This window comes from Agelaius tricolor, unplaced genomic scaffold (assembly GCF_023055355.1).
Source record: "Agelaius tricolor isolate 1412-34295 unplaced genomic scaffold, bAgeTri1.0.p SCAF_117, whole genome shotgun sequence".
Taxonomy (NCBI): domain Eukaryota; kingdom Metazoa; phylum Chordata; class Aves; order Passeriformes; family Icteridae; genus Agelaius; species Agelaius tricolor.
The window spans coordinates 249,071-274,555 of NW_027269377.1; the positions used below are offsets into that span (position 1 = coordinate 249,071).

At 52.8% G+C, this 25,485-nt stretch overlaps 4 protein-coding genes across 6 annotated transcripts in view; 2 read left to right on the forward strand and 2 right to left on the reverse strand.

Moving 5' to 3' along the window:
- The window catches only part of THOC6 (THO complex subunit 6), a 10,697-nt gene extending 5,186 nt beyond the window's left edge, over nt 1–5,511 (reverse strand). Inside the window, exons 1-8 of one of the 3 annotated variants that reach the window (XM_071419757.1) lie at nt 5,242–5,507; nt 5,102–5,166; nt 4,796–4,899; nt 4,025–4,062; nt 3,565–3,613; nt 2,318–2,389; nt 1,492–1,594; nt 280–329 (exon numbers count right to left, since the gene is read on the reverse strand). In XM_071419757.1, the coding sequence (XP_071275858.1) occupies nt 280–329; nt 1,492–1,594; nt 2,318–2,389; nt 3,565–3,613; nt 4,025–4,062; nt 4,796–4,899; nt 5,102–5,166; nt 5,242–5,369 (609 nt within the window). In that variant the 5' untranslated portion in view covers nt 5,370–5,507. Of the gene's footprint in view, nt 1–279; nt 330–1,491; nt 1,595–2,317; nt 2,390–3,564; nt 3,614–4,024; nt 4,063–4,795; nt 4,900–5,101; nt 5,167–5,241 lie in introns of all 3 variants that reach the window. The other 2 variants (XM_071419758.1, XM_071419759.1) reach the window with 2 other exon arrangements.
- LOC139586402 (uncharacterized) lies at nt 5,490–8,210 on the forward strand. Its single transcript, XM_071419730.1, has 5 exons — nt 5,490–5,501; nt 5,581–6,044; nt 6,176–6,232; nt 7,423–7,524; nt 8,108–8,210. Exons 1-5 carry the CDS (start codon nt 5,490–5,492, stop codon nt 8,121–8,123), a joined length of 651 nt encoding a protein of 216 aa, XP_071275831.1. The 3' UTR covers nt 8,124–8,210.
- A 37-nt stretch (nt 8,211–8,247) lies between these two features.
- LOC139586403 (CD2 antigen cytoplasmic tail-binding protein 2-like) lies at nt 8,248–14,325 on the reverse strand. Its single transcript, XM_071419732.1, has 8 exons — nt 14,188–14,325; nt 13,299–13,371; nt 12,184–12,301; nt 10,915–11,078; nt 10,745–10,800; nt 9,946–10,433; nt 9,557–9,660; nt 8,248–8,467 (listed from the first exon to the last, which is right to left on the reverse strand). The coding sequence occupies exons 2-8, from the start codon at nt 13,368–13,370 to the stop codon at nt 8,345–8,347; spliced, it is 1,125 nt and encodes a 374-aa protein (XP_071275833.1). The 5' UTR covers nt 13,371; nt 14,188–14,325; the 3' UTR covers nt 8,248–8,344.
- A 28-nt stretch (nt 14,326–14,353) lies between these two features.
- On the forward strand, nt 14,354–24,237 carry LOC139586404 (histone-lysine N-methyltransferase SETD1A-like; the record flags this gene model as incomplete). The annotated part of the gene is given in 6 exon segments (XM_071419733.1): nt 14,354–15,137; nt 17,196–17,351; nt 19,856–19,954; nt 20,916–21,092; nt 21,094–21,187; nt 24,133–24,237. Coding segments are annotated over 5 exon segments (613 nt in total), but the record flags the coding sequence as incomplete, so codon positions are not given.
- Between the last annotated feature and the right edge of the window lie 1,248 nt (nt 24,238–25,485).

Below are 25,485 nucleotides of genomic sequence, written 5' to 3' on the forward strand. Positions count from 1 at the left end.
TCCCTCCCAGTTTGTCCCAGTCCATCCCAGTCCCTCCCAGTTTGTCCCAGTCCCCTCCCAGTCCCTCCCAGTTTGTCCCAGTTCCTCCCAGTTTGTCCCAGTCCCTCCCAGTTTGTCCCAGTTTGTCCCAGTCCCCCCCAATCCCCTCCCAGTCCCTCCCAGTTTGTCCCAGTCCATCCCAGTCCCTCCCAGTCCCTCCCAGTCCGTCCCAGTCCCCCCCAGTTTGTCCCAGTCCCTCCCAGTCTGTCCCAGTTTGTCCCAGTTTGTCCCAGTGCCCACCTGGTACTTGTGCACCTCGATCAGCTGCACCTGGGAGCCCGTCCTGAGATCTGCGGGATTGGGGCACTTTGGGGCCATTCCGGCCGATTTGGGCATTTTGGGGAATTTGGGGCTGGAATTTGGGGCTGGGTTTGGGGGAAATTCTGCAGGATTTGGGGGTAAAGTTTGGGGTGATTTTGGGGAAATTCTGCGGTGATTTTGGGGTGAATTTTGCGGTGATTTTGGGGGAAATTCTGCAGGATTTTGGGTGCATTTGGGGGTGATTTTGGGGTAAATTCTGCAGGATTTTGGGGTAATTTTGGGGTGATTTTGGGAGTGGATTTGGGGTGATTTTTGGGGTAAATTTTGGGGTAAATTTTGGGGTAAATTTTAAAAAAATTTTGTGTGAATTTTGTGGTGATTTTGGGGTAAATGTTGGGGTGATTTTGGGAGTGGATTTGGGGTAAATTTTGGGGGGTCTGGGGCTGGAATTTGGGGTAAATTTTGTGGTGATTTTGGGGTAAATTCTGCAGGATTTTGGGGTAAATTCTGCAGGGTTTTGGGGGTAAAGTTTGCAGGATTTTGGGGTAAATTTTGCAGGAATTTGGGGTAAATTTTACAGGATTTTGGGGTAATTTTGGGGTGATTTTTGGAGTGGATTTGGGGTAAATTTTGGGGGATCTCTGGGGTTGGGTTTTGGGGTGAAGTTTGGGGAATTTTGGGGCTGGATTCTGGGGCATTTTTGGGGCATTTTGGGCTGGATTTTTGGGTTGATTTTAGGGTGAATTTTAGGGTGGATTTTGGGGTAATTTTAGGGGTATTTGGGGCCCCAGAGGCGCACGGTGTGGGGGGGGTTTGGGGGTGGATTTTGGGGTGACTTTCAGGGATTTTGGGCTGGATTTTGGGCTGGATTTTGGGGTTATTTTGGGCCGGATTTCGCTGTAATTTCGGGGGTGATTCTGGGGTGGGTTTTGGGGTGATTTTCAGAGATTTTGGGGTTATTTTCAGAGATTTTGGGGTTATTTTGGGCCGGATTTCCCTGCAACTTTGGGGGTGATTCTGGGGCGGGTTTTGGGGTGATTTCGGGGTATTTTGGGGGTGATTCTGGGGCGGGTTTTGGGGTGATTTCGGGGTATTTTGGGGTTATTTTGGGGCGGATTTTGCTGTAATTTTGGGGGTGATTCTGGGGCGGGTTTTGGGGTGATTTCGGGGTATTTCGGGGTCCCCGCTCACCCCAGAGCCGCACGGTTCCGTCCTCGCCCCCCGAGAGCACCTGCGGGAGCTGCTCCCTGAGCGCCACCACGTGAACGAGGTCCTGGTGCCCCCGCAGCTCGTGCTGCCAGGAGAGACCCAAAACCCTCACAAACCGCCCCAAAAACGCCCCAAAAACCGCCCCCAAAACTGCCCCAAAACCACCCCCAAAATCACCCCAAAACTGCCCCCAAACCAGCCCAAAACTGCCCCAAAAACCGCCCCAAAACCGCCCCCAAAACTGCTCCCAAACCACCCCCAAAATGGCCCAAAACCACCCCCAAAATCACCCCAAAACTGCCCCAAAAACGCCCCCAAACCAGCCCAAAACCACCCCCAAAATGGCCCAAAACCACTCCCAAAACCACCCCCAAAACTGCCCTGAAACCACCCCCAAAACCACCCCCAAAATTGCCCCCAAACTGCCCCAAAACTGTACCAAAACCACCCCCAAAACTGCCCCCAAACTCCCCCAAAACTGCCCCAAAAACGCCCCAAAACCAGCCCAGAACTGCCCCAAAACCAGCCCAAAACTGCCCCAAAACCACCCCCAAAATTGCCCCCAAACTCCCCCAAACCACCCCCAAAACTGCCCCCAAACTGCCCCGAAACTGCCCCAAAACCACCCCCAAAACTCCCCCAAAATCACCCAAAACTGCCCCAAAACCACCCCTAAAACCGCCCCCAAACTCTCCCAAAACCACCCCAAAACTGCCCCGAAACTGCCCCAAAACCACCCCCAAAACTGCCCCCCCCAAAGCCCGGAATTTGCCCAAAACCCGCGGATTTTGCCCCAATTCGCGCTCACGGTGAAGGCGCCGCTCTCCAGGTCCAGCACGCGCACGGCGCCGTCCCCGCCCGCCAGCGCCACCCAGTGGTCCTGAGGAGGAACTGCAGCTTGGGGGAGCAATTCCCCCAAAATCGCCCAAAACCACCCCAAAATCTCCCCAAAATCCCGCCAAATCCTCCCCAAAACGCCCCCAAAAATACCCCCAAATCCTCCCCAAAACACCCCCAAAAATACCCCCAAATCCCCCCGGAAATTCCCTAAAAATACCCCAAAACCACCCCAAAATCCCCCCAAATTACCCTCAAAAATACCCCCAAATCCCCCCTGAAATTCCCCAAAAATGCCCCCAAAAATAACCCTAAATTCCCCCAAAAATCCCCCCAAATCCTCCCCAAAACGCCCCCAAAAATACCCCCAAATCCCCCCTGAAATTCCCCAAAAATACCCCCAAAAAATACCCCAAAATAACCCTAAATCCTCCCAAAAATCCCCCGGAAAATCCCCCCAAATCCCCCGAAAAATCCCCCAAAGATACACCCCAAAATACCCCAAAAAACCCCTAAATCCTCCCAAAAAATCTCCCCAAATCCTCCCCCCTGAAATTCCCCAAAAATACCCCCAGAAATACCCCAAAATAACCCTAAATCCCCCCAAAAATCCTGCCAAATCCTCCCCAAAACCACCCCAAAAAATACCCCCCAAAATCCCCCCAAATCCCCCCTGAAATTCCCCAAAAATTCGCCCCAAAAAACCCCTAAATCCTCCCAAAAAACACCCCCAAATTCCTCCCCAAACCCCGCCCAAAATCCTCCAAAATTCCCCCCAAATTCCGTCCCAAAAAATTCTCACAAAAGTCCCCAAATCCCCCCAAAAATCCCCCCAAAAAATTCCCCCAAAATTCCCCTCGAAATCCACCAAAAACACCCCAAAAAATTCCCCATCTTTGGGGTTTTTTGGGGCGGGGTTTTTTGGGGCAGGTTTTGGGGTGGATTTTGGGGATTTCGGGGAGAGTTTTTGGGCAATTTTTTGGCGATTCTCAGAAAGTTTTTTAGGGCTTTTTTTTGGGGTGGATTTGGGGCTCTTCGGGGCAGGTTTTGGGGTGGATTTGGGGCATTTTGGGGCAGGTTTTGGGGAATTCCAGGGAGGTTTTTGGGCGTTTTGGGGCAGGTTTCGGGGTGCATTTGGGGAAGGTTTTTTGGGTGCATAGGGGGCAGTTTTTGGGGTGTTTTTGTGGTTTTTTTGGGGGTCCCAGGCCCCCTCCTCACCCTCTGGTTCACCTCCAGCCCGTTGATCTCAGGCACCTCCAGGCTGCTCCTGGCGGGGAAGGGGCGGATTTGGGGGGTCCGGGACCCCCCAAATCACCCAAAATCCCCCCAAAATCCCCCCGAGCTCAGGGGGACCCCAAAAACCCCAAAACCCCCCCAAAAGAACCCCCAAACCCCCCCAACCCCCCAAAAATGCTCAAAAAGCAAAAAAAAAACCCCCAAAAAAACGAAACCCCCCCCAAAATTCCCCAAATCTCCAAAAATCCCCAAATCCCCCCAAAAAAATCCCAGAACAGCCAAAAACTCCCAAAACCCCCCAAAAAAATCCCAAAAAAATCCCCCAAACAACTCAAAATCCCCCCAAAATCCCCCCAAAAATCCCCAGAACATCCAAAAACCCCCAAAATCCTCCCAAATCCCCCCAAAAAAACCCCAAATCGCCCCAAATTTGGGTTTTCACCTGCAGGGCGGGCGCCGCGTCCAGAGCTCCCGGCAGCCCTGGGGGGAATTTGGGGCATTTTGGGGCATTTTGGGGTGGGAAGGGGGGGACTGGGGTTTGTGGGGTGATTTTGGGTAATTTTGGGAATATTTCTGGGGCTTTTAGTGTTAATTTGGGTTGGTTTTGGCGGTTTTTAGGGAAATTTGGGGGTTTTGGGGTTTTTAGGGGGGTTTTGGGGTGAATTTGGGATATTTTTGGGGTGATCTTCGGGGTATTTTTTACAGTGGGTTTTAGATAATTTTTGGAATATTTTTTGGGGTTATTTTTGGGATGATTTTTGGGTACTTTAGGGTTTATTTCAGGGATATTTCTGGGGCATATTTCAAATATTTCAGGAATATTTTTGGGGTGAATTTATGGTTTTTAAGGTGAATTTTATGGGGTTTTTTTGGTGGTGATTTCTGGGACGTTCTTGGGGTGACTTCAGGGTTATTTTTGGGGTGAATTTGGGGGTTTCTGGGTTTGTTTTCAGTCCCACCTTGCGGCCCAGCCCCGGATTTCGGGTGAATTTGGGGATATTTCAGGGGTTATTTTTTGGGATATTTCAGGGTTATTTTTGGGGTGAATTTGGGTGATTTTGGGTCCCACCTTGCGGCCCAGCCCTGGATTTTGGGGTGATTTCGGGATGGATTTGGGACATTTTTGGGGACGTTTTTACGGTGGTTTTTGGGGACATTTCCGGGATATTTCAGGGGTAATTTTGGGGTGAATTCAGGGGTTTTTGGGTCCCACCTTGCGGCCCAGCTCGGCCCAGCCCCAGCCCCGGATTTCGCCGTCGCTGCCGCTCAGGAGGAGTCGCTCGGTGGAGGCCAAAGAATAAACGGGGCCCGAGTGGGCTGCACCAGTACAGACCAGTACAGACCAGTATAGACCAGTAAGGACCAGAACACGATCACACAAACCAGTACAGACCAGTGACCCCAAATCCCCCTTTAAGCCCCCCCAAATTCCCTCCCAGTCCATCCCAGTCCATCCCAGTGTTCCCTCCCAGTACAGACCAGTGACCCCGATTCCCCCTTTAAGCCCTCCCGGTCTCACCCTTGAACACGTTCACCGGCCTCCGGTTTTCCTCCTTGGCCTCCGCGCTGAGCGCGGCCGAGAGCCTGCAGGGAAATCCCGAATTACCCCAAAATCGCCCCAAAATCAGCCCCCAGCCCCGCCTGTCGCGACAGCGGTACCCGAATATCGCGATCTCGCCGAAGTCGTTGGCGGCCGCCAGGAACCGCCCGCACGGGGCCGCGCTCTGCGCCAGCACCGACACGTGCAGGAGCTGCCGCGCCCGCCGCACGCCGCCCGCCGACGACATGACGTCACCGACCGCGACAGGGACGCCGCCGATCGCGATAGTGACGTCACGAGCCGCGCGCGGCCGCCGCTCCCGGTACCGGCGGCAAAATGGCGGCGCGCGGCGAGGGGGCGCGCGGCGATGACGTCAAAGGTGGGGGCGACTTCGCGCCGCTTCCGGCTCGCGCGGGGCACGCCGGGAGTTATGGTCCCGCTCCGTTTTCCGGCGGAAGTACCCGGAAAACACTTCCGGTCTGCGCGGGGGACGCCGGGAGTTGTGGTCCCGCTTCCATTTCCGCCGGAAGTACCTGGAGGGCGCTTCCGGTCTGCGCGGGGCACGCCGGGAGTTGTGGTCCCGCTTCCATTTCCGCCGGAAGTACCTGGAGAGAGCTTCCGGTCTGCGCGGGGCACGCCGGGAGTTGTGGTCCCGCTTCCATTTCCGCCGGAAGTACCTGGCGGGCGCTTCCGGTCTGCGCGAGGTACGCCGGGAGTTGTGGTCACGCTTCCATTTCCGCCGGAAGTACCTGGGGCGCTTCCGGTCTGCGCGGGGCACGCCGGGAGTTGTTGTCCCGTCCCTCAGCCGCCGGAAGTTTTCGGAGGGTGTTTCCGGCCTGCGCGGGGAACGCCGGGAGTTGTGGTCCCGCCCCTCAGACGCCGGAAGTACCCGGATGGAGCCGGCGGGAGGCGGCGCCGGGGGGTGAGGGCGGAAATTTGGGGGAAAATTCGGGGATTTTGGGAAAATTTTGGGGAATTCGGGGGTTTTTGGGGGTCCGGGGGAGGCCGGGAAGGGGCCGGACCCCCCCTGACCCCCCCGGGCCCTTCCCCCAGGGCTCCCCCCCGGCCTCCCGCGCCCGGCGAGAAGCGGAGACCGGCCCAGTGCGAGGGGTGAGGGAACCGGGGATACTGGGAGGGACTGGGGGGGACTGGGGGGGATTAGGGGGGCCTGGGTTATACTGGGAGGGAATTGGGGGGGACTGTGAGGAGATTAGGGGATATCGGGTTATACTGGGAGGGAACTGGGTTATACTGGGCGGGAGTGGGAGGGACTGGGAGGGGATTGGGGCGGACTGGGTTATACTGTGAGGGGATTGGGTTACGCTGGTCTATACTGGGAGGGGATTGGGTTACGCTGGTTTATACTGGGAGGGGATTGGGTTACGCCGGTTTATACTGGGAGGGGATTGGGTTACGCTGGTTTATACTGGGAGGGGATTGGGTTATGCTGGTTTATACTGGGAGGGGATTGGGTTACACTGGTTTATACTGGGAGGGAACTGGGAGGACGCTGCAGTTCCCAGCGCTGCCACCAGGGGGCGCTTGGAGCTCATGGAAAGGGCCCGGGAGGGCATTGGGAGCCATTGGTGCCCGTCCATTCTGGTTTATACTGGTTTATACTGGTTTGTATCGTTTCCTACTGGTTTATGTCACTCTGTGTTGGCCTATACTGGTTTATACTGGTCCATACTGGTTCCAGACTCCCCCCAGGTCAAGCAGGGTCTCTCTGAGGCCTGCGCTGGGCTGTATCAGTCTGTACTGGTTTATACTGGTTTATACTGGTTTACACTGGTTTACATCTGTCAGGACTGGTTTGTAATGGTCTATCATACTGGTTTTTACTGGTCTTTACTGGCTTGTATCAGTTTATATTGGTTGGTACTGGTTTTTACTGGTTTATACTGGTTTCCAGGCCTTGCCTCCCCAGGCAGGGTCTCTTCGAGGCCTGTGGCGATCTATAGTGGTTTATACTGGTTTATACTGGTCTGTAGCGGTCTATATTGGTTTATACTGGTTTGTGCCAGTTCATACTGGTTCATACTGGTCCATACTGGTCCATACTGGTTTCCAGGCCCCGCCTGCCCAAGCAGGGCCTCTCCGAGGCCTGTGGTGATCTATACTGGTTTATACTGGTCCGTACTGGTTTATACTGATTTATACTGGTCTGTAGTGATCTATACTGGTTTATACTGGTCTGTAGTGATCTATATTGGTTTATACTGGTCTGTAGTGATCTATATTGGTTTATACTGGTTCATACTGGTCCATACTGGTTCATACTGGTCCGTACTGGTTTCCAGGCCCCGCCTGCCCAAGCAGGGCCTCTCCGAGGCCGCGGCGCTCGCTCGGCTCCGGGCGCTGCCGGCGCAGCACGACCACGGCTACAGCGGGAACGGGCTCAGGTTTGGGGCAAAAACAGCCAAAAATGGTTAAAGATGGGGAAATGGGAGAAATGGGGAATGGCTACGGCGGGAACGGGCTCGGGTTTGGGGTGAAAAACGGGGAAATTGGGAAAAATGGAAGTAATGGGGAAACGGGAATGGCTACAGCGGGAACAGGCTCGGGTTTGGGGCTAAAACAGCCAAAAATGGGAAAAACAGAAATACTGGGGGAAATGGGGAGGGGCTACAGCGGGAACAGGCTCAGGTTTGGGGTGAAAAATGGGGAAATCGGGGAAAATGGGAGAAAAGGGAACAATGGCAAAGGGGGTGGGGCTAAAGTGGGATCTGGGGTGGGTGTGGCCATGGGGGCGTGGCCAGGCAGGGAGGGGGCGGGGCCATGCAGGGATGTTTGGGTGTGACCAAGGGGTGGGGCTAAATAGGGAGGGGCGGGGCCACACGAGGTGTTCGGGTGTGACAAAATGGGCGGGGCCAAGGGGATTGGATGGGGTTATGCAAATGAGGGGCGGGGCCATCCCTGGGGAGGGTCTGGGGGCGTTTTTGGGGCCCGGCCCCTCCCCCACCCCCCTCTCTCTCCCCCCCCCAGGCTCCCCCCGCCCTGAGGCCACGCCTGCCCCTCCCCCACCACCGACGGAGAGGGGGGGAGGGGCCGCCCCTCCCCCACCGGAAAAACCCAGCCACCCCCCCCCCCCCCCCCCCCCCAAAAAATCCCAAATTCCACCCAAATCCAGGCTCGGAGCTGCCTTTATTGGGGCGGGGGCGGGGCGGCCCCGCCCCCCGCGGGGGTTTTGGGGCGAATTCCGGGGTTTTTGGGGGCGGGGCCTCAGGTGTAGAGCTGGAAGTCGACGCGGCCACAGTCGTAGAAGGGCCCGGGGGGGTTGGGGGGGTCCACGCGGCGGCACCGCGCCCCTCCCCCACCCTGGAAGTACCCCTGGGCCGCCCACTCCTGGGGGGGGAGGGGAGGGAGGGGTCAGCACAGGCCACGCCCACAAATCCACGTGAAAAAATCCCCCTTAAAAACTTCTGGGGAAATTCCCTAAAATCCACCCAAAATCCGCCCAAAAATCTCCTTAAAAATCCTCCCCAAAATCCTTTAAAATCCTATTTAACTGCCCCCAAAAAAACCCCAAAAATCCCCTTTAAAAACCTCCCCAAAATCCCCTAAAATTCTATTTAACCGCCCCCCAAAAATTCCTAAAAACCAACCCAAAAATGCCCTAAAAATCTCCTTAAAAAACCTCTCCAAAATCCTTTAAAATCCTATTAAACTGCCCCCAAAAAGTTCCTAAAAACCCACCCAAAAATCGCCTAAAAGTCTCCTTTAAAAACCTCTCCAAAATCCCTTAAAATCCTATTGAACCGCCCCCCAAAAATTCCTAAAAACCCACCCAAAAATCTCCTAAATTCTCCTTAACAAACCTCCCCAAAATCCCTTAAGATCTTATTAAACCACCCCAAAAAAATTCCTAAAAACGCACCCAAAAATCTCCCAAAAATTTCCTTAAAAAACCTCCCCAAAATCCCCTAAAATCCTATTAAACCGCCCCTAAAAAATTCCTAAAAACCCACCCAAAAAAATCCCCTAAAAATCTCCTTAAAAATCGCTCAAAACTCCTTATAATCCACCCCAAAAATGCCTGTAAAAACCTCCCCAGAATCCCTTAAGATCCTATTAAACGGCCCCCCAAAAAATTCCTAAAAACCCACCCAAAATCTCCTAAAAACCCACCCAAAAATCCCCTAAAAATCTCCTTTAAAATCGCTCAAAACCCCTTAAAATCACCCCAAAAATCCCCCCAACTCCCCCCCCCCATTCTGAGGCAGTTTGGGGGGCGGGGCCTGGCGATGCCCCTCCCCCTCTTTGAGTTGGCCCCGCCCTCTATCCAATCCTCCCCTCTCCCCATTTCCGGGCCCCTCCCCCATTTCCAGGCCCCTCCCCATTTCCAGGCCCCTCCCCATTTCCGGGCCCCTCCCCCGTTTCCGGGCCCCTCCCCCGTTTCCGGGCCCCTCCCCCGTTTCCGGGCCCCTCCCCCACCTGCATCTGGGCGCTGCTGAATGGCCCGAACAGCTCCGGGGGGGCGTGGCCGTCGCCCTGCCCCTCCCCCCCCCAGTGATACTCCCAGAGCACCTCGGGCAGAGCTGGGGGAGGGGAGGGGGGAGGGGCCGGTCAGGGCAGGCCCCGCCCCCAACATCCCGAGACCCCTCCCCCACCCCACCAAAAAACTCCTCAGGACCCCCCCTCCAAGCCCCTCCCCCACCACTCCCAGACCCCTCCCCCATGCCTTAAGCCCCTCCCCCTCCCCCCCCAGGACTCCTGAACCCCTCCCCCATCACCCCAAACCCCTCCCCCAGACCCCTCCCGACCCTCCCCAGGCTCCGCCCCCTTCCCCCATGCCCCTCCCCCCATCCTCCCCCCCCACTCACCCTCCCGCCCCTCCCCCTCCTCCTCGGGGGGGGCGAACATGTCCAGGGGGGCGGGACCGCTGCTCTGCCCCTCCCCCTCCTCCTTCTGCTCCTCCTCCTCCTCCTGTGGCCCCTCCCCCTGCGCTGCAGCGGGGGCGTGTCCGGGCGATCGGGGGGCGTGGCCGGGCCCCTCCCTCAGCTCCCGCAGCCGGGCCTGGAGCCGCTCCCGGCTCTCCCCAAAGACCCCCAGGACCCCCCTGGCCACCAGCGCGTCCGACAGCGCCACCAGCGCCTCCAGCTCCGGCGGGGGCGGAGCCCGCGCCCGGCCCCGCCCCCGGCCCCGCCCCGCGGGCCGCCCCGCCCCGCCCCAGCGCCGCAGCGCCGCCCCCACCGTCTCGCCGGGGCGGAGCAGCTCCAGCACCTCCCCCAGCAGGTGGGGGAGGGGCGGCGGCGAGGGGGGGGGAGGGGGGAGGGTCCCGCGGGGGGAGGGGCCGGGGCTTGATGGGCATCTGTGGGGGGAGGGAGTGGGGGAGGGGTTTAAGGGGTGGGAGCTCCGCCCACCATGGCGCCAGGGCTCCTCCCATGATGGTTGAAGCTCCTCCCCCACTGACCACACCCACCCTCGGCCCCTCCCCATCAGGATTTCAGGCCCCTCCCATTCATCCTGAGCTCCTCCCCCACACCTTTTCAAGCCACTCCCCTTTCACCCCAAGCCCCTCCCCTTACTCCTCCCCCTCCCCTTTGGCCCCTCCCCTCCTGGATCTGCTCCAGCCCCTCCCCCTCCCCCATGGCCCCGCCCCCCGGCCCCTCCCTCTCCCACCCCCTGGATCTGCTCCAGCCCCTCCCCCTGGCCCCGCCCCCTTTAGCCACGCCCCCCTCACCCCCTGGATCTGCTCCAGCCCCATGGCCCCGCCCCCTTTAGCCCCGCCCCCTCACCCCCTGGATCTGCTCCAGCCCCATGGCCCCGCCCCCTTTAGCCCCGCCCCTCACCCCCTGGATCTGCTCCAGCCAGGGGTCGGGGGGCTCGCGCTGGGGGCGGGGCAGGAAGTGCCCGTGGGGGTCGAAGCGCCCCTCCCCCAGCTCCTCCTCCAGGTTGAAGGGGGTGAGGGGCACCGGCCCCTCCCCCACCCCCGGCGCGGGGCCCGGCTCCTGCCCTGGGGGGGGGAGGGGAAACGTCAGGAAATTAACCCAAAATCCACCCAAAATTACCCAAAATCCCACAAAAATCCCCACAAAAATCCACCCAAATCCCATCCCAAAAATCCCCCCAAAACCCACCCAAAATCCCCCCAAAATCCCCACAAAAATCCACGCAAAAATCCACACAAATCCCCCCAAAAATCCACCCAAAATCCCCACAAAACCCACCCAAAACCCACCCAAAATCCCCCCAAAATCCCCACAAAAATCCACGCAAAAATCCACACAAATCCCCCCAAAAATCCCCTCAAAATCCCCCCAAAACCCACCCAAAATCCCCACAAAAATCCACCCAAAATCCAACCAAATTCCACCCAAAATCCCCACAAAAATCCACGCAAAATCCACACAAATCCCCCCAAAAATCCACCCGAAATCCCCAAAAAATCTCCACAAAAATCCCCCCAAAATTCATTAAAGATCCCCACAAAAATTCACTCAAATTCCACCCAAATCCCACCCCAAAAATCCTCCCAAAATTCCCCCCAAAGCCCACCCAAAATCCCCACAAAAATCCACCCAAATTCTACCCAAATCCCACCCCAAAAATCCACCCAAATTCCACACAGATCCCACCCCAAAAATCCCCCCAAAATCCCCCCAAAACCTACCCAAAATCCCCACAAAAAATCCACCCAAAATCCATTCATATCCCACCCAAAATCCCCCCAAAATTCATTAAAAATCCCCGCAAAAATCCACCCAAATCCCACCCCAAAAATCCACCCAAAATCCCCACAAAAATCCCCCCAAAACCCACCAAAATCCCCACAAAAATCCCCCCAAAATCCACACAAATCCCCCCCAAAATCCACCCGAAATCCCCACAAAATCCCCCCAAAAATCCCCCCAAAATTCATTAAAAATCCACCCAAAATCCACCCAAAAATCCCCCCAAAACCCACCCAAAATCCCCACAAAATCCACCCAAAAATCCCCCCAAAAATTCACCGAAAATCCCCCCAAAACCCACCCAAAAATTCACCCAGATCCCACCCCAAAAATCCACCCCAAATTCATCAAAAACCCCCAAAATCCCCCAAACCCGTCCCCCCTCACCCTCCACCGGGGGCCCCTCCTCTCTCTGCTCTTCCTCCTCCTCCTCCTCCTCCTCCTCGTCGCTGTCCAGGGACGGCTGAGCCGGGAAGCGACTGCCAGGGCCCCCCACGGCAACGGCCTGGCCCAAAAACGGCAGAATTCACCCCAAAATCCACCCCAAATTCACCCCAAAATATCCTCGGGACATCCCAACAGCCTGACCCAAAAACGGGGAAATTCACCCCAAAATTCACCCCAAATTCACCCCAAAATATCCTCGGGACATCCCAACAGCCTGACCCAAAAACGGGGAAATTCACCCCAAAATTCATCCCAAATTCACCCCAAACTATCCCCGGGACATCCCTGAGGCTGCCAGGGCCCCCCACGGCAACGGCCTGGCCCAAAAACGGCAGAATTCACCCCAAAATCCACCCCAAATTCACCCCAAAATATCCTCGGGACATCCCAACAGCCTGACCCAAAAACGGGGAAATTCACCCCAAAATTCACCCCGAAATTCACCCCAAATTATCCTTGGGACATCCCTGAGGCTGCCAGGGCCCCCCACGGCAACGGCCTGGCCCAAAAACGGGGAAATTCACCCCAAAATTCACCCCGAAATTCACCCCAAAATATCCTCAGGACATCCCAACAGCCTGACCCAAAAACGGGGAAATTCACCCCAAAATTCACCCCAAATTCACCCCAAAATATCCTCGGGATATCCCTGAGACTGCCAGGGCCCCCCACGGCAACGGCCTGACCCAAAAACGGCAGAATTCACCCCAAAATCCACCCCAAATTCACCCCAAATTATCCTCGGGACATCCCAACAGCCTGACCCAAAAACGGGGAAATTCACCCCAAAATTCACCCCAAAATGTCCTCGGGATATCCCTGAGACTGCCAGGGCCCCCCACGGCAACAGCCTGACCCAAAAACGGGGAAATTCACCCCAAAATTCACCCCAAATTCACCCCAAATTATCCTTGGGACATCCCAACAGCCTGACCCAAAAACGGGGAAATTCACCCCAAAATTCACCCCAAATTCACCCCGAAATTCACCCCCATAACCCCAAACTGACCCTGAGTGACCCCACGGTGACCCCTCGGTGACCCCTGACCCCTCACCCGCCGTTTCCGGGGGGGCTCCTCCGGCCCCTCCCCCTCGGGCTCCTCGAAGGTCACCCGGCGCCGCAGCATCCTGTAATTAACGCTAATTAACGTCATTAATTAATTAATGGTGTCCTAATGAGCTCCCCTGTGCATCAGCATGGCAGAAACTAACTGTAATTAACACTTATTAATGTAATTAATTAACTCATAGCACCCCAATAAATCCCCCCCGTACATCAACATGGCCGCTATTAGCAATAATTAGTGCAAATAAAATTAATTAATATAATTAATGTAATTAATAGTCCCCCAGTTAACTCCCCATGCCCTTAGCCCTGGCTGTAATTAACGTTAGTTAATGTAATTAATTGATTAATGGCACCCCAATTTCTCTCCCTGGGCTTGGCCATGGCTGCAGTTAATGACCCTTAATTATTGTAATTGTTTTAAATGATTAATGAATTAATTAATGATTAATGAATTTATTAATAATCCTCATCTTTAGCCCCAATTAACCCCGACTCCCTGTTAGCAGATGGAGTAATTGCAATTAATTAATTACCCCCTAATTAGCACCTAATTAGCGGTAATTAGCATAATTAACACTCCCCCATTATTAGACGCTAATTAACGTGCCCAATTAATGGCCTACACTTCGGACTCTTTATCCCCTAATTACCGACCCAAATTAGCCCCTAACGCCTCCCTAATCAACCCCTAATTAACCCCCCCACCTTCATTAGCGTCCTCAATGAACCGCAATTAGCGCCAGCCCCGCCCCCTCGGCCCCCGAACCGCCCCTTCCCCCCCGGACTGCAATTAACGGCCCCAATTAACCCCCGCTGGCCCACGTTAGCCCCCCCTTCATTTGCATATGCAAATGAGCCGCGAGCGCGCTCCGGACCCGGCGGCGGCGGCGGCGCGGCTCCCGGCGCTCACAGTGACGTCAGCGGGCGGCGACGCCGCGCGCGGGAAGTGACGTCACGTCCACCGACGCCGTCACCGCCTCCTCTTAAAGGCGCCGCGCCGCGATTTTCCCAGGAGCCGCCCCCCGGTGCCAATTTCGGCGTTTTTAACCTCAAAGTTACGGGGAAAGGGGAGCGGCGGCGGCCTCGGGATTCGGTAAAATTCGGTAAAACCGAACGGGCACCGGAACGCAGCCCGAACACCGCGAGGGGCGGAGCCGCCGCCGCGCGTGCGCAGGGCGAATCCCCGCCTCCCCTCTCTCACGGCCGCCGGCCGCAGATTCGCCATGGGAAGGGAAGGCGGAAAGAGCCCTGGTAAAATAAAAAACGAAATAATCCCAGAACGGCACCAAAAAAGCGCTAAAGGCTGAAAAACGCGGATTAACGCGCAAAAACGGGCTCGGAACGGGCCTAAATGAGGCCAAGGGCCAAGAAAGGCGATGTGGCGAAAGTGCGCGCGGCGGCAGATTCGCCACGGCTGCCGGGCCGCGCTCCGCTCCCCGCCCTCTGCGCGAAACCCCCCACTCGGATAAATTCCCTCTGTGTTTTTTGTCGCTGTTTTGAGGCAATTTCGGGCATTTTTCGCCTCGGGGGAGGCAAGGGAAAGGCGGGGGGGGGGCGCGCGTGTGGAAAGTGCGGGCGCGGCCGTTGCGCTCTCGCGAGAGCCGCGCGGGCGCGACTTCCGGTGCAGGCTCCGCCCCCTCCCCTCAGCCGCGGCCGGCGGCGGCGCCGGGAGCCCGAAAACCGCCGAAAATTCCCCCAAAACCGCCGGGAAACCGCCCCGAGCCGCGAGCAGCTGCCCCGGAAAGCCCCGCGGGGCCTCCCCGGGCTGCGGAACCCCCCCCGCGCCTCCCCCGGCCCGCGGAGGGGGCGGCGGCGGCGGCCGGAGGTGAGGGGGGGGGGCAGGGGGGGCGTGAGGGGAATTGGGGGGGGGCTGAGGGGGATTTGGGGGAATTTTAAAAATTTGGTGTGGATTTGGGGAGGAATTGGCGTTTGAGGGGGAATTGAGGGGATTTGGGGAGGAATTGGCGTTTGAGGGCGGTTTGGGGAAAATTTGGGGGGAATTGGGGAGATTTTAAGGGAACTTGGGGGGAGATTTGGAGAATTTCAGGGGGGTTTGGGGGAGAATTTGGGGGGAATTGGGACTTGAGGGGGGTTTGAGGGGATTTGGGGGGAATTGGGGGAGTTTGAGGGGGATTTGGGGGGGATTTTGAGGGGATCCGGGGGGGTTTTAGGGGGATTCGGGCGGAAATTGAGGGAATTTGGGGGATTTTGAGGGAAAACTCGGGGGGAATTTGGGGCTGGATTTGGGGAGGAATTTGGGGGGGATTTGGGAGCTGAGGGGGGTTTGAGGGGATCTGGGGAGATTTGGAGGGAATTTGAAGGAATTTGGGTGGGAATTGGGGAGGGATTTGGGGGGATTTGGGTGGGAATTGGGGGGAATTTGGGTGGGAATTGGGGGAATTTGGGGCAGGAATTGGGGAGGAATTTGAGGGGGGTCTGGGGCGACGTTTTGGGGGTCTTTGAGCGGGAGTTTGGGGGGGAATTGAGGGGGATTTGGGGGCAAATCGGGCAGAATTTGAGGGGATTTGGGGCAGGATTTGGGGGGGGAATTTTGGGCGGAATTCGAGAGGATTTGAGGGGGATTTGGGGATGGTCTGTGCAGGTTTGGGGTGGGATTTTGGGGGAATTTAGGGTGGGTTTGGGACGGTTTTGGGTGGGATTGGGTGGATTTGTACGGAATTTGGCTGAATTTGTGCATTTTTCGGTGGGTTTCGGGTGTGTTTATGTCGATTTTGGGTGGCTTATGTGGATTTATGCAGGCTTTAGGTAGATTTGTGCGGATTTTGAGTGGATTTATGCAGATTTTGAGTGAGTTTATGGACATTTTGGGTGGATTCATGCAGATTTTGGGTGGATTCATGCACATTTTGAGTGGTTTTGAGTGGATTTATGCAGATTTTCGGTGGATTTATGCAGATATTGAGGGGATTTATGTGGATTCTGGGTGAATTTATGCAGATTTTGGGTAAATTTATGCAGATTTTGGGTGAATTTATGCAGATTTGGGGGGATTTATGCAGATTTTGAGTGGATTTATGCACATTTTGGGTGGATTTATTCAGATTTTGAGTTAATTTACGCAGATTTAGAGTGGATTTGAGTGGACTTATACAGATTTTGAGTGGATTTATGCAAATTTTGGGTGGATTTATGCAGATTTTGAGTGGATTTGGGTGGATTTATGCAGATTTTGGGTATATTTATGCACATTTTTGGTGTATTTACACGTATTTTGGGTATATTTATGCAGACTTCAAGTGGATTTATGCAGATTTTGGGTGGATTTGGGTGGATTTATGCAGATTTTGGGTGGATTTGGATGGATTTATGCAGATTTTGGGTACATTAGTGAACGTTTTTGGTGGATTTATGCGTATTTTGGGTACATTTATGCACATTGTTGGTGAATTTACGCGTGTTTTGGGTATATTTATGCAGATTTCAAGTGGATTTATGCAGATTTTGGGTGGATTTGGGTGGATTTATGCACATTTCGAGTGGATTTACGCGTATTTTGGGTACATTTATGCACATTTTTGGTGGATTTATGCAGATTTTGGGTACATTTATGCACATTTTTGGTGGATTTACACGTATTTTGGGTATACTTATGCAGATTTCGAGTGGATTTATGCAATTTTGGGTGGATTTATACAGATTTTGAGTACATTGATGTACATTTCGAGTGAATTTACGCATATTTTGGGTATATTTATGCATATTTTTGGTGGATTTACACGTATTTTGGGTATATTTATGCACGTTTTGGGTGAATTTATGCAGCTTTTGAGTACATTTATGCACGTTTCGGTGGATTTGTGCAGATTTTGGGTACATTTATGCGTATTTTGGGATTATTCATTGCAGATCTGTTCTCCCCCAGGGTCAATGAGGCGGGGGCATGGAGCCCGAGCCGGGGGGTGACGCCCCCAGGACCCCCAGCGTCCCCTGGCGCAGTTACAAGCTGCTGCTGGACCCCGCCCTGCGCCGGGGGGGACAGAAGCTCTACAGATACGATGGCGTGCACTTCAGCGTGCCCGTGAGTCGCGCAGAACTGCCCAAAACTGCCCTGAAACTGCCCTGAAACTGCCCTGAAATCTCAGATGAAACTGCCCCAAAACTGCCCTGAAATCTCAGCTGAAACCGCCCCAAAACTGCCCCAAAACTGCCCTGAAATCTCAGCTGAAACTGCCCCAAAACTGCCCTGAAATCTCAGCTGAAACCGCCCCAAAACTGCCCTGAAACTGCCCCAAAACTGCCCTGAAATCTCAGCTGAAACTGCCCCAAAATCGCCCTGAAACTGCCCCAAAACTGCCCCAAAACTGGTCTGAAATCTCAGCTGAAACTGCCCGAAACCGCCCCAAAACTGCCCCAAAACCTCGGTTAAAATGGGCCCGAAACTGCCCCAAAACCGCCCCAAAACCTCGGGTAAAATGGGCCTGAAACTGCCCCCAAAACCGCCCCAAAACCTCAGTTAAAATGGGCCCAAAACCACCCCAAAACCGCCCCAAAACTGCCCTGAAATCTCAGCTGAAACCGCCCCGAAACTGCCCCAAAACCGCCCCAAAACCTCGGTTAAAATGGGCCTGAAACTGCCCCAAAACCGCCCTGAAATCTCAGCTGAAACTGCCCCAAAACCACCCCAAAACCTCGGTTTAAAATGGGCCCAAAACGGCCCCAAAACTGCCCTGAAATTTCAGCTGAAATGGCCCCAAAACCGCCCTAAAATCTCACCCAAAACGGCCCTAAACAGCCCCAAAACCACCCCCAAATCTCACCTAAAACCTCCCCAAAACTGCCCCAAAATCTCACCCAAAACGGCCCCAAAATTGCCCCAAAACTGTCCCCAAAATCTCACCCAAAACAGCCCCAAAATTGCCCCAAAACCACCCCCAAATCTCACCTAAAACCTCCCCAAAACTGCCCCAAAATTTCACCCAAAACTGCCCCAAAACCTCCCCAAAACTGCCCCAAAATCTCACCCAAAACTGCCCCAAAATCTCACCCAAAACTGCCCCAAACAGCCCCAAAATTCTCCCCAAAATCTCCCCCAATCCCGGCCCTAAAATCGCCGTTTTCAGCCGCTTTCGCTGTTTCTGGTTCTTTTGGGGTTTCCCGCTCCCAGCCGGGATTTTGGGTGGTTTTGTGCTGTTTTGGGCTGTTTTGGGCCGTTTTGGGGTATCTCAGGCTGTTTTTGTGGTTCTGATGGTATTTTTGGGGTGCTAACTGTGGTTTTTGGTGTTTTTGGGGTCCCAGGATTCGGGGTTTTATTCTGTTTTGTGCTGTTTTGTGGTTCTGATGGTATTTTTGGGGTGCTAACTGTGGTTTTTGGTGTTTTTGGGGTCTTAGGATTCGGGGTTTTGGGTGGTTTTGTTCCATTTTGTGATGTTTTTGGGTCCTGACTCTGTTTTTGGGGTTCTGACTCTGTTTTTTGGTGTTTTTGGGGTCCCAGGATTCGGGGTTTTGGGTGGTTTTGTTCCATTTTGTGGTTCTGATGTTGTTTTTGGGGTTCTGACCCTGTTTTTGGTGTTTTTGGTGTTTTGGGGGTCCCAGGATTCGCAGTTTTGGGTGGTTTTGTGCTGTTTTGGGGTTCTGATGTTTTTGGGGTGCTGACCATGTTTTTGGTGTTTTTGGTGGTTTTGGGGTCCCAGGATTCGGGGTTTTGGGTGGTTTTGTTTTGTTTTGTGCTGTTTTGGGGTGCTGACTCTGTTTTTGTGGTTCTGATGGTATTTTTGGGTTGCTGACCCTGTTTTTGGTGTTTTTGGGATCCCAGGATTTGGGGTTTTGGGTGGTTTTGTGCTGTTTTGTGGTTCTGATGATATTTTTGGGGTGCTAACCGTATTTTTTGGTGTTTCTGGGGTCCCAGGATTCGGGGTTTTGGGTGGTTTTGTGCTGTTTTGAGGTTCTGATGTTGTTTTTGGGGTTCTGATGTTGTTTGTGGGGTGCTGACCCTGTTTTTGGTGTTTTTGGGGTCCCAGGATTCGGGGTTTTGAGTGGTTTTGTGCTGTTTTGTGGTTCTGACTCTGTTTTTGTGGTTCTGATGATATTTTTGGGGTGCTAACTGTGGTTTTTGGTGTTTTTGGGGTCCCAGGATTCGCGGTTTTGGGTGGTTTTGTTCTGTTTTCTGCCATTTTGGGGTTCTGACTCTGTTTTTGGGGTTCTGGTGATGTTTTTGGGGTTCTGATGTTGTTTTTGGGGTTCTGACCCTGTTTTTGGTGTTTTTGGGGTCCCAGGATTCGGGGTTTTGGGTGGTTTTGTGTTGTTTTTGTGATTCTGATGATATTTTTGGGGTGCTAACCGTGTTTTTTGGTGTTTTTGGGGTCCCAGGATTCGGGGTTTTGGGTGGTTTTGTGCTGTTTTGTGCTGGTTTGTGGTTCTGATGATATTTTTGGGGTGCTAACCGTATTTTTTGGTGTTTTTGGGGTCCCAGGATTTGGGGTTTTGGGTGGTTTTGTGCTGTTTTGGGGTGCTGACTCTGTTTTTGGGGTTCTGATGGTATTTTTGGGGTGCTAACCGTATTTTTTGGTGTTTTTGGGGTCCCAGGATTCGGGGTTCCCCCCGGCCGGGCCCGTGCAGGACCCGCGGCCCCGCAGGATCTGGGCCAAGCACCGGGACCTGTCCCTGCCCGTGCCCAAGTTCAAGGTGAGAACGCGGGGTTTTGGGGCATTTTGGGGGGATTTTGGGGTTTTTAGGGGAATTTTGGGGTTTTTAGGGGGATTTTTGGGGTTTTTGGGGGGATTTTGGGGTTTTTGGGGGGATTTTGGGGTTTTTAAGGGGGGATCTTGGGGCTTTTAGGGGGATTTTGGGAGGTCTGGGGTGTTTGGGGCTGGATTCCCAAGCTCAAGGTGAGAACCCGGGATTTGGGGGGATTTGGGGATGGATTTGAGATTTCAGCCATATTTCACTGACACATTTTGGGATTTTTTGGGTTTTTTTGGGTCCATAGCTGGATGAATTCTACGTGGGGCAGGTGCCCCTGAAGGAGGGGCTGGGATTTGGGGCTGGGGATTTGGGGATGGATTTGGGGCTGGGATTTGGGGTTGGTTCAGGAATCGATTCAGGGATTGAGTTGAGATTTCAGCCGTGTATCACTGACACATTTTGGGTTAATTTCCTGCATTTTTGGGTCTCCCAGCTCGATGAGTTCTACGTGGGGCAGGTGCCCCTGAAGGAGGGGTTGAGTTTGGGGATTCCGGCCATATTTCAGTGACACATTTTGGGTTAATTTCCTGCATTTTGGGTCTCCCAGCTCGATGAGTTCTACGTGGGGCAGGTGCCCCTGAAGGAGGGGCTGGGTTTGGGGATGGGATTTGGGGCTGGGATTTGGGGCTGGGTTTTGGGGATGGATTTGGGGATTTCAGCCGTATTTCACTGACACATTTTTGGATTTTTTTGGATTTTTTTGGTCTCCCAGCTGGATGAATTCTACGTGGGGCAGGTGCCCCTGAAGGAGGGGCTGGGATTTGGGGCTGGGATTTGGGGATAGATTTGGGGTTGGGTTGGGGATGGGATTTGGGGATGGATTTGGGGATGGATTTGGAGATTTCAGCCATATTTCAGTGACACATTTTGGGTTAATTTCCTGCATTTTTGGGTCTCCCAGCTGGACGAATTCTACGTGGGGCAGGTGCCCCTGAAGGAGGTGACCTTCGCCCGCCTCAACGACAACATCCGCGAGGGTTTCCTGCGGGACATGTGCCGCAAGTTCGGCGAGGTGGAGGAGGTGGAGGTGCTGCTGCACCCGCGCACCCGCAAGCACCTGGGGCTGGCCCGCGTCACCCTTCGGCTCCTCGCGCGGCGCCCGCGACACCGTGCGGCACCTGCACAACGCCACCGTCATGGGCACGGCCATCCACGCCCAGCTCGACGTCAGGGGTGGGTTTGGAATGGATTTATATTGATTTATAGGGGTTTTATATGGATTTATGGGGGATTTATGGGGGTTTTATATTGATTTATGGGGGATTTATGGGGTGTCTGCGACACCGTGCGGCACCTGCACAACGCCACCGTCATGGGCACGGCCATCCACGCACAGCTCGACGTCAGGGGTGGGTTATGGGGTCAGTTATGGGGTGTTTGGGGTCAGTTATGGGGGATTTATATCGATTTATATGGGATTTATATTGATTTATATGGGATTTATGGGGTGTCTGCGACACCGTGCGGCACCTGCACAACGCCACCGTCATGGGCACGGCCATCCACGCCCAGCTCGACGTCAGGGGTCAGTTATGGGGTGTTTATAGGGGATTTATATTGATTTATGGGGGATTTATGGGGGTTTTATATGGATTTATGGGGGATTTATGGGGTGTCTATGACACCGTGCGGCACCTGCACAGCGCCACCGTCATGGGCACGGCCATCCACGCACAGCTCGACGTCAGGGGGTGGGTTATGGGGTGTTTATATTTATGTATTTTATTTATATTTACTTTTATATTTTTTTACTTTTATATTTTATGTTTTATATTTTTGTTTTTTATTTTTTATTTTAATTTTCTATTTTCTATTTTATACTTATTTTTTGGTTTTTTATTTTTTATTTTTGTATTTTCTATTTTCTATTTTATATTTATTTTTTATTTTTTATTTTTTGTTTTTTTAGTTTTTATTTGTCTATTTTCTATTTTCTTTTTTCTATTTTATATTTATTTTTTATCTTTTGTTTTTTTAGTTTTTATTTTATTTTTCTATTTTCTATTTTCTATTTATTTTTTGGTTTTTTATTTTTTATTTTTCTATTTTCTATTTTCTATTTTCTATTTATTTTTTATTTTTATTTTTTATTTTTTTATTTTTTATTTTTCTATTTTCTATTTTCTTTTTTCTATTTTATATTTATTTTTTATTTTTCTATTTTCGATTTTCTATATTTATTTTTTATTTTTTGGTTTTTTATTTTTTATTTTACTATTTTCTTTTTTCTATTTTATATTTATTTTTTATCTTTTGTTTTTTTAGTTTTTATTTTATTTTTCTATTTTCTATTTTCTATTTTATAATTATTTTTTAATTTTTTTATTTTTTATTTTAATTTTCAATTTTCTATTTTCTATTTATTTTTTATCTTTTGTTTTTTTAGTTTTTATTTTATTTTTCTGTTTTCTATTTTCATTTTCTATTTTATAATTACTTTTTAATTTAATTTTAGTTTTTATTTTAATTTTTTATTATCTATTTTCTATTTATATTTTATATTTATATTATATTTATATTTTATATTTTATATTTTATATTTATTTATATTTATATATTTTGGGGTCAGTTATGGGGGGTTTGGGGTCGGTTATTGGGGATTTTTGGGGTGGAACTGCCCCAAATCCCAGGTTTTGCTGTGGCTGTGCCCTGGGGCTGATTTTGGGTTAATTTTGGGTGTTTTTGGTGCATTTCAGGCCAGCAGAGGATGAAGCTCTATGAGCTGACCCCGGGCTCTGTTCTGGGTGTGATTTTGGGTTAATTTTGGGTGTTTTTGGTGCATTCCAGGGCAGCAGAGGATGAAGCTCTATGAGCTGACCCCGGGCTCTGTTTTTGGGTTAATTTTGGGTTAATTTTGGGTGTTTTTGGTGCATTTCAGGCCAGCAGAGGATGAAGCTCTATGAGCTGACCCCGGGCTCTGTTTTGGGGCTGTTTTTGGGTTAATTTTGGGTGTTTTTGGTGCATTCCAGGCCAGCAGAGGATGAAGCTCTATGAGCTGAGCCAGGGCTCTGTTCTGGGTGTGATTTTGGGTTAATTTTGGGTGTTTTTGGTGCATTTCAGGCCAGCAGAGGATGAAGCTCTATGAGCTGACCCCGGGCTCTGTTCTGGGTGTGATTTTGGGTTAATTTTGGGTGTTTTTGGTGCATTTCAGGCCAGCAGAGGATGAAGCTCTATGAGCTGACCCCGGGCTCTGTTTTTGGGTTAATTTTGGGTGTTTTTGGTGCATTTCAGGCCAGCAGAGGATGAAGCTCTATGAGCTGACCCCGGGCTCTGTTCTGGGTGTGATTTTGGGTTAATTTTGGGTGTTTTTGGTGCATTTCAGGCCAGCAGAGGATGAAGCTCTATGAGCTGACCCCGGGCTCTGTTCTGGGTGTGATTTTGGGTTAATTTTGGGTGTTTTTGGTGCATTTCAGGCCAGCAGAGGATGAAGCTCTATGAGCTGATCCCGGGCTCTGTTCTGGGTTAATTTTGGGTTAATTTTGGGTGTTTTTGGTGCATTTCAGGGCAGCAGAGGATGAAGCTCTATGAGCTGACCCCGGGCTCTGTTTTGGGTTAATTTTGGGTGTTTTGGTGCATTCCAGGCCAGCAGAGGATGAAGCTCTATGAGCTGACCCCGGGCTCTGTTCTGGGGGTGATTTTGGGTTAATTTTGGGTGTTTTTTGGTGCATTTCAGGCCAGCAGAGGATGAAGCTCTATGAGCTGACCCCGGGCTCTGTTTTTGGGTTAATTTTGGGTGTTTTTGGTGCATTCCAGGCCAGCAGAGGATGAAGCTCTATGAGCTGACCCCGGGCTCTGTTCTGGGCGTGATTTTGGGTTAATTTTGGGGTGTTTTTGGTGCATTTCAGGCCAGCAGAGGATGAAGCTCTATGAGCTGACCCCGGGCTCTGTTCTGGGGGTGATTTTGGGTTAATTTTGGGTGTTTTTGGTGCATTCCAGGCCAGCAGAGGATGAAGCTCTATGAGCTGACCCCGGGCTCTGTTCTGGGTGTGATTTTGGGTTAATTTTGGGTGTTTTTGGTGCATTTCAGGCCAGCAGAGGATGAAGCTCTATGAGCTGACCCCGGGCTCTGTTCTGGGGGTGATTTTGGGTTAATTTTGGGTGTTTTTGGTGCATTCCAGGCCAGCAGAGGATGAAGCTCTATGACCTCATCGTCAGCGGCTCCTACACCCCCCAGACGGTGCCCACGGGGGGGGGCAAAACCTCGGGGGACCGGGGGGGACACGGTGAGGGGGGGGGGGGGAGGGGATTTTGGGGCCATTTTGGGCGGTTTTGGGGTAAAATCGAGGGGATTTTGAGGGGATTTTGGGGGGGTTTGGGGTGGGTTTGGGGCGCCCTGTTGGGTTTCAGGGGTCCCTGGGAGGGATTTTGGGGTCACTGGGAGGGGTTTTGGGGTCCCTGTGCAGATTTTGGGGGTCCCTGTGTGGATTTTGGGGGTCCCTGTGTGAATTTGGGGTCCCAGTGGGGATTTTGGGGCTTCCTGTGTGGATTTTGGAGGTCCCTGTGGGGATTTTGGGGTCCCTCGGGTGAATTTTGGGGTCCCTGTGAGCGATTTTGGGGGTCCCTGGGGGGATTTTTGGGGGTCCTTGTCGGATTTTGTGTTTCAGGGTGAATTTTTGGGGGTCCCTGCTGTATTTTGGGGTCCCAGGGTGAATTTTTGGGGTCCCAGGGTGAATTTTTGGGGTCCCTGGTGCACTTTGGGGTTTCAGGGTGAATTTTTGGGGCCCCTGTTGGATTTTGGGGTCCCAGGGTGAATTTTTGGGGTCCCTGCTGTATTTTGGGGTCCCTGCTGGATTTTGGGGTCCCAGGGTGAATTTTTGGGGTCCCAGGGTGAATTTTTGGGGTCCCTGCTGGATTTTGGGGTCCCAGGGTGAATTTTTGGGGTCCCTGTGTGGATTTTGGGGTCCCAGGGTGAATTTTTGGGGTCCCACGGTGAATTTTTGGGGTCCCTGTTGCACTTTGGGGTCCCTGTGTGGATTTTGGGGGTCCCTGTTGTATTTTGGGGTCCCAGGGTGAATTTTGGGGTCCCAGGGTGAATTTTGGGGTCCCTGTTGCACTTTGGGGTCCCTGTTGGATTTTAGGGATTTAAGGGGGGTTTTTGGGGTCCCTGCTGTATTTTGGGGATTTAAGGGTGAATTTTGGGGTCCCCTGTTGCACTTTGGGGTCCCTGTTGGATTTTAGGGATTTAAGGGTGAATTTTTGGGGGTCCCTGTTGGATTTCGGGGTCCCTGCTGTATTTTGGGGTTTCAGGGTGAATTTTTGGGGTTTCTCGGGTATTTTGGGGTCCCAGGGTGAATTTTTGGGGTCCCTGCTGTATTTTGGGGATTTAAGGGGGGATTTTGGGGTCCCTGTTGCACTTTGGGGTCCCTGACCCCCCCTTTTTCCCCCCCTTTCCCCCCCCCCCCCTTTCCCCCATTGGCAGCCGCCCCCCCCCTCGAGCCCCCCCTCGCCCCCCTCTGCTCCTCCCTTTTGGC